Source organism: Vombatus ursinus, unplaced genomic scaffold (assembly GCF_900497805.2).
Source record: "Vombatus ursinus unplaced genomic scaffold, bare-nosed wombat genome assembly UNPS02002806.1, whole genome shotgun sequence".
In the NCBI taxonomy this organism is placed as follows: domain Eukaryota; kingdom Metazoa; phylum Chordata; class Mammalia; order Diprotodontia; family Vombatidae; genus Vombatus; species Vombatus ursinus.
Genome location: NW_020942584.1, coordinates 224 through 7,894, shown reverse-complemented (window position 1 = coordinate 7,894; position 7,671 = coordinate 224). Strand labels below are relative to the sequence as shown.

General features: G+C 41.4%; 1 protein-coding gene across 1 annotated transcript; it reads right to left on the bottom strand.

Annotated features, from left to right (window-relative positions):
- Positions 1–784: 784 nt before the first annotated feature.
- Positions 785–6,498, bottom strand: LOC114048957 (acidic mammalian chitinase-like; the record flags this gene model as incomplete). Its single annotated transcript, XM_027870145.1, has 4 exons — positions 6,393–6,498; positions 3,394–3,423; positions 1,534–1,735; positions 785–841 (listed from the first exon to the last, which is right to left on the bottom strand). Coding segments are annotated over exons 1-4 (314 nt in total), but the record flags the coding sequence as incomplete, so codon positions are not given.
- Between the last annotated feature and the right edge of the window lie 1,173 nt (positions 6,499–7,671).

Sequence of the window (7,671 nt, the reverse complement as noted above, 5' to 3'; positions counted from 1 at the left end):
ATGGTTATCATGGCTTCCCTAAGTAGCTATTTGTCCAGGATCAATTTATTAAGTTATTTTTTGGAGGAAATCAGGGTCAAGTGACTTGCCCAGGGTCACATAGCTAGTAAGTATGTGAGGCTAGATTTGAACTTAGGACCTCCTGACTTCAGAGCCAGTGTTCTATCCACTTTGTCACCTAGCTGCCCCAGGATCCATTTCTTTAACAGATCCTTGCATGTCACAGTCCAGGAGTCCCTTCTCCATCCTGGTCACCCTCTTTTGTATGTGCTCCAGAGTGTCATGTCCATCCCTAAATGTGAATTGTATTGCTAAGCAATGTGTCCCAGCTGTGATCTAAGCCAGGCTGAGTCCTTTTTGTTCTTCAATCATTGTAGAATATCAGAGCTGGAAGAGATCTCAGAGATCAAAGAGCCTAACACTTCCATTTTTCAGGAGAAGAAGCTCGAGATTTAGAAAGGGTGAGATTTTTCCAGGTCACATTGCTGGTTACTGTCAGAGCTGAGAATAGGACCCAGTTTCCCATCTCCTAGGTCTGTAAAAATCTGCTGGAATGAAGCCCAAGGAAGAATGGCCTTGTTTCAGATGATTTCTGCTCTAGTTACTTATTTTGTGTATATGTCTTTTAGTCTTGGCCTTTTTGCTTCTCAGTTATGGAGTTGGTCTGACAGTGTAAGATTCCTCAGGGCAGGGGAAAATCTGACCTAGGCTTTCTGCAAAGCACCTCCCTACTTAAGGAGAAGCTCAGAAGTCCTTTGGATTTCAGTTCTGATACTGGACTTACGGGGCAGTTCCAAAGATCCAGCCTCCAATGGCCAGGAGAGTTTTCAGTTGTCTGTTCCTACAGAGAGAACAAAAAGGGAATGTTAAAAACTCCTTGCACTTGATAGTTTCTCATAGTCAGAGAGACTGGTTGGGTAGCTTGACAGGACAGTCCCTGAAGCAGGTCTGATGAGGTGCCAGAGGGCTTTTGGGGGTTGTCTTCTCCACTTATTTACACATTCCTCGTGGCTTGAAATAGTCAGTGAGTGTTCTCTGGCCTTTTGGGACCAAGACTGCAGTGTGCTTATTCTTGAAAACAGAAGGTACCATCAGCATCTTCTTGCTTACCTGCCATGTACCTACTTAAAGACATAGCTGCCTCATTAGCAGAGGGTATGTAGCTTCTGTTCTGTCAGAGGAAATTGCAAATATTAGTGTGGAAAGGAACGTCCACGGTCAATGGGGAATTTCTAGACCAATGGGGAATGGAATGGAATGGAAGGGAATAGGCATTTATTAAGACCTTCTATGTGCCAGGTCCTGTGCTAAATGCTTTATAGTTATTATTTCATTTGATTCTCACAACAACGCAGTGAGGTAGGTTCTGTTATCCTCATTTTACAGTTGAGGCAACTGAGGCAGAGGTCAAGTGACTTGGCCAACGTCACACAACTACAAAGTGTCTGAGGCGAGATTTGAACTCAGCCCTTCCTGACTCCAGGTACAGTTCTCTAACCACTGGGAAACTAGCCGCTTTTTCCTCCTCCTTACTTGTTTTTCAAATCATTGAAGGATTTGTAGAGGTCCACATCAGTCCATTCGAATGTGGTGATCTCATTGTTACTAATTGCAGCAAAAGCATAGATCAAGTGAGTACAGAGGCAGGGGTCAATGTCATCCAGCTTGAACTTCCCCAGGCCTGGCCTATACTGGGCCCAGTTGGTGAAGTAGCATGTCAGATGGTAGGCAGAGCCTGTTGGCAGCAAGGAGCAAATGTCATGGTGAGGGACAGCAGCAGAGCCTGCTCATGTACTCAATAAGCATTTGTTAAGTAGCTACTGTCTTCCAGACACGGGAAATACAATGACAAAAATGAAATAATCCCTGCCCTCAAGAAGCTTATATTCTACTGGGGGAAACAACATGTACACAGGTAAATAGAAGTTATTATATTATATATAAATATGTAGCATAATTATATATAATTATGTAGTGTAATTATAAATAAGGTGTTCTACTTATATATTATAAGGTAATATAAATGAGAACTTGATATAGAGTAATTTCAGGGGTACAGGAAGGCACTAATACATGGGGGTAAGAGAGTAGCGGGCTGTCAGTTATCCTTCAGGAGGTGGCACCTAGGTGGAGTTTATAATAATAGCAATACGAATAACTAGCATTTATAGAACACTTGCAAAACATTTTTCATGTACGTTACTTAATTTGCTCCTCACAACAACCCTGTGAAGTAGATACAGTTATGATCCCTGTTTACAGATGGGAAAAATGAGGCAGAAAGAGTTTAAGTGACTTGTCCAAGGTCATACAGTTAGGAAGTGTCTTAGGCGGGTATTGAACTCAGTCATTTATTTTCTCTTTGTGTGTGTGTGTGTGGGAAATCGGGGTTGAGTGACTTGTCCAGGGTCACATAGGTAGTAAGTGTCAAGTGTGTGGTCTGAGACTGGATTTGAACTCAGGTCCTCCTGACTCCCAGGCTCGTGCTAACCACTGCACACCGAGCTGCCTCTGAACTCAGTCATTTCTGACTCAAAGCTCAGTGTTTTATAGGCTAATGGAATTTCCAGGAGGATCACAGATAGTTCTTAATAATCTGGTGGAGGGCAGTGGTTTGGGGGAGAATCCCAAACAACATTTTATCCAAAAGTCTTTTCCACCTGACTGTGGGATTTGTTAGTAGAGTGACGACTCTGAATCCAGTTAGCTCCAGCTACTAAAATAAATTGGCTTTCTCTGAGCTCCTAGAATGACCTATATACTGTACAAAGAAATGATCTGCACTGAGTAATAGCTAGGGGCAGCTGCGAGGCATCGTAGCTCATAGAGTACAGGGCCTGATGTAAGGAAGACCTGAGTTCAAATGGACTTATTAGCTGTATTACCCTGAGTAAGTCACTTAACCCTGTTTGTCTCAGTTCTTCATCTGTAAAATGAGCTGGAGAAGGAAATGGCAAACCTCTCCAGGGTCTTTGCCGAGAAAAGCCCAAATGAGATTACAAAGAGTTGGATACAACTGAAATGATAGAAAAACAACAGTAATAGCTACTAATTACAAAGTGCCTACTAAGTGCCAGGCATTATACAAATATTATCTCATTTCATCCTTACAAGTACCCTGGGACGCAGGTGACAGTATTATGCCTTTATTACATTTCACAATTGAATAAACTGAGACAGACGCTGAGTGACTTGCTCAGGATCACACAGGTAATAAATGTCTGAAACAAAATTTGAACTCAGGTCTTCCTGAATGCAGGCCCAGTACTCTATCCACTGTACCAACTAGCTGCTGTTTGGATATTTAAGAATTGGCTAGGTCTATGAGGATCTTAGAAAAACAAGTGTGTATGTGTAGGGTGGGGAGAGAGGAAGCAGGAGCTTGTGACTTACCCAGCTGAGCAAGCAGCACCAGGGCCAGACCTAGGGAAGAAAAAAAAAATTAACAAAGATTTATTAAGTATCTAATACACACCAGACCCTCTACTAGGTAGGTTCTGAGGAGACAACAGAAATTGCATAGTCCCTGCCATTAAGGAGCTTATATTCTATCAGGGAATGATCTATGTGTCTCTAATTGTTTTCATGCCCTCGGTCTTATAAGTACTAGGGGTCCAACTTATCTCAGCCATAGTGTTTTAAGTGGGTTTTCAGGGAAGCTAAGGATATTATGTACCAAAGGATGAAACCAAAATTAATGCACCCAGAAGTCAAGGTGGTGAGATCTCACTCATGTAGACGTTCCCACTCTGTAGGCTGCTTGCCCAGCGAATTACAGAATTCCAAAGAAGAGAGGGACCTGAGGTCATCAGGCCTAACCCATATAGGAGTTCTCTCTGTAAGATCCCTGACAAATGGTCATCCAGCTTGTGAGGGAGGTTCCCAGGAAAGAAGAGCCTACTATTTCAGCTAGATGGATCAATGGATAGAGTGTTGGCCTTGGAGTCAGCAAGGATGGAGTTCAAATTCTGCTTCAGATATATATGAGCTCTGTGACCCTAGGTTAGTCACTTACCCTCTAAGTTTGCTCATTTGTAAAATGGGGAAGGACTGGACAAATTGTAGTATATGATTGTGACGGAATACTATTGTGCTAGAAGAAATGATCAGCAGGATGCTTTCAGAAAAACCTGAAAAGACTTGTATGAACTGATGCAATGTGAAGTCAGCAGAACCAGGAGAACATTGTGCCCAGTCACAGCGATATCGTATGATGATCAACTGTGAATGACTTAGCTATTCTCAGCAACACAATGATCCAAGACAGAGTTGTTGTGAGGATCAAAGGAAATAGCACAGATAAAGTACTTTACCAACTAGAAATGCTTTGTTGTTGTTGTTACTAAGGCAGTCCTTTCCGCTTTTGGACAGCTCTAAATGTAACTCACATTGAACCAAAATCCACCTCTCTGACATTTCTACCCATAGCCTCTAGTTCTGACCTCTGGAGCCAACTTGGATAAGGTTAGTCCCTCTTGTCCAAAACATTTATGTAACTAAAGACTGCTCTCATGTCTCCTTCCTTGGGCAGAGGAGAGCAGGGACATTCCCTCCAAGCTTCTGGATTCCAGGTCTCACTTAATGAAGTTTAAGATTCCACCTTCCCATGTCAGAGCCAGACTCTTTAGGAGGCCAGAGGGCAGATTGGGGGCCAGAAGGATGTTGTCTAGGGTTCCCAGAACACACAGAGGCTCTATCTGCAGAATCATCCTTTCCTTCTAACCATCATCTGCCTTGGGTTGCACCAATCATTCACCTGATTCGAATCAGATGCTATTTGTTTGAGGAGAATGTGCTGAATGGAGTCTTTCAAGGGATGGCTGGAACAGTGCAAATTCTATGGTGCATGCAACCAAATGAGTGAGAAGAAAATGTCATGGAGAGTTAATCTGAAAAAATAAGTGGTGTGTGTGCATGTGTGTGTGTGTGTGTGTGTGTGTGTACACAGTTGCCTTGTTCTCTCTGTCCTGCTTTCACTACAACAAAGGTTGCTGCATAGCTGAGCAAATGAATCATCCTGGACCCTTCTCCACTACCCAGACTTTCACTTTTCAGCTTTCCTTTTCTTCCCCTAGCTGTTGTAATTCATTTAGTAAATAAGAGAAACCAAGAAGAAAGACCAAGGGTGGTAACTGGAGAAATAGGAACAACCTAACATGGAGGTAAAGAGGGAGGTGGGAAGTGGGGTCAACAAAAAGCCAGCCCCGGATATGGCCGCGTCAACATCAGGAACAGAGAGAAGAGATCTTGAATTAATTCCAGGAAGTCATGGGAGCAAGAAAACCAGAGGTTGGATGGGGAGGCCATTGCAGGAGCTCAGGTGTCATAGAATTTGTTACAACACAACAAGCATTTATCAACTGTGTACAATAACTCCTCCAGGGCAGGGATGATTTCATTTTTGTCTCTGTCCCATTGTCTAGCACAATGCTTGGTACAACATTCGGTGCTCAGCAAATGCTTGCTGGTGGTTTGATAGTAAGACACTGGGGACACAGAGAAAAATGAAGCAGACACTGCCCTTGGGGAGCTTATGTTGTAGAACAGAGGTTCGTAACATTCTTGTGTCATGGACCCCTTTGGAAGTCTGGTGATATTCATGGGCCCTTTCACAAAATAATTTTTTAAAGACCAAAAAAATTCACAAGATTATAAAGGAAATAAATGATATTGAAATACAGTTATGTATAACACAATATAGCATATAACACATGTATTATCTATGAATATATGTATACATGTCTATTAAAATTATATTGAAAACCAGCTAATTATATTGAAAATAGTTATATATTACACATATATAACATAGAACACACATGTGTAAGTGTATATATCAATTATTGATTATATTGAGATCAATTATATTGCAGTAGGTTTATATATGACACAGAAAGCACCTAACATATGCTTATGTATATATAGGTATGTATGAGTGTATGTATACACACATATATATCACAAGTTTATGGACTCCAGGTTAAGAATCTCTGCCCCTTACATTTTGCAGGTAGGGAAACTGAGGTCCAGGAGTTGCTTATGTAAGGCAGGTTGTGAAAGTATCAGAGATGGAATGGAAGAAAATAAAGTATAATGAGGTTAAAATAGGTAGGAACGCAGAACACTGGGCTTGGACACAGGAAGAAATGGGTCCAGATGCCCCCTCAGATAATTACTAGATGCCTGACACTTGGTCAAGTTACTTAACCGATCTGTCCTTCAGTTTCCTCATTTGTTAAAAATGAAGGATTAGATCTGATGGGCTCTAAGATCTCTTTCTAGCTCTAAATCTCTGAATATCATCCACAGTGATTCTTTACAAAGGACCCAGAAAGAAAAGGGAAGGAAGAAAGGCACCAGGGATTGAGTTTCCCCTTAAAGCATTGACTCACCAGTGAGGAGGATGAGCTTTGCCATGGCTGCCGTCTCTTCTGGTCTAGCAGGGGTTGGTTTCCAACTTTTGTACCGTCTGACCCAAGTCTTATCAGGAGGGCTCCAAAGTAGGGGGGCATTTAACCAGAAAGGTCATATGGCTAATCAGTAAATCAACAGACCTCCCTACAACTCCGCATAATAAAAGGAAAGCAATGAAGCGGCCCCTTCAAAGGACAATCATGATGGTGGGCAGTTTGGGCAGTTTCCAGAGCTGATAAGCTTTTGGAGAAGGAGTCCAGCTGGGTTCTGTGCTGTGGACATTATGTGCCTGGAATAAAAGCATGTTTGCCTCCACATAGAAGCAACCACTACCTTGGAAAGCAGTCATTAGATTAACAAATGATTTCTCTGGGTGTAATTATTAACCTCAAATGTTCTAGCTGAAGGTCAAGGGAGTCCTCTCTCTTCTACAGGCTGACTCCATTACTTTCTTTTTTAAAAATTTTTTAATAATTTTAAAATTTTTTTTAGGCAATTGGGGTTAAATGACTTGCCCAGGGTCACACAGCTAGTAACCCATTACTTTCTAAGCATTGTACATACATCTATTCTTTGGAATAACTTCAAGTCATAATTTTGTGATAAAGCTATCTAGAGATCCCTGATTCTCAAAGTGGGGGTCATGAGGATCCCCGAGTGTACTATAGTTTATCACAGATTCTACTTTCAATAAATGATGCTTGATAATGATGGAAATAATCTCTTATTCTGTTAATATTTCCAATATAATGAAATTACTTTAATGTCTGGTAAGGATTTCAGCCCAACTGTCCAACTTGATCTCTTGTTATTTCCCTCTACATAGTACCAGGGAGGCCAGGTACCAAAATTTAGATAGTACTTGTGTTCTTTCAATAGACAGAAACACCTGATTATATTGAAATGCAGTTTTATAGATGATATACATAAAAAATATAACATACATATAACACACTTAGCAAAAATGATGAGTTAAACTAGGAAGCTAATAGATGATACTACCTCCTCCCTTCTTCCAAAGCTACTTCCCTGGTAAGTCCTTATCAATAACACAGTGGCTGGTATTGCTTTTTGAGTTCCTTGCCCCAAGTCCATTCTGTGGCCTTTACCCTAGATGCCAGAATTGCTAGTCAAAATCTGTCCTCTGCTGTAGTAAAAATGATTCCCCAAATACATTTTGCACTTTCCCACCTCCATACCATTGTCATGCTTTCTCCCTTGCCTCAAATTCCCTCTCTTACTTCTCTCTATCTGTTT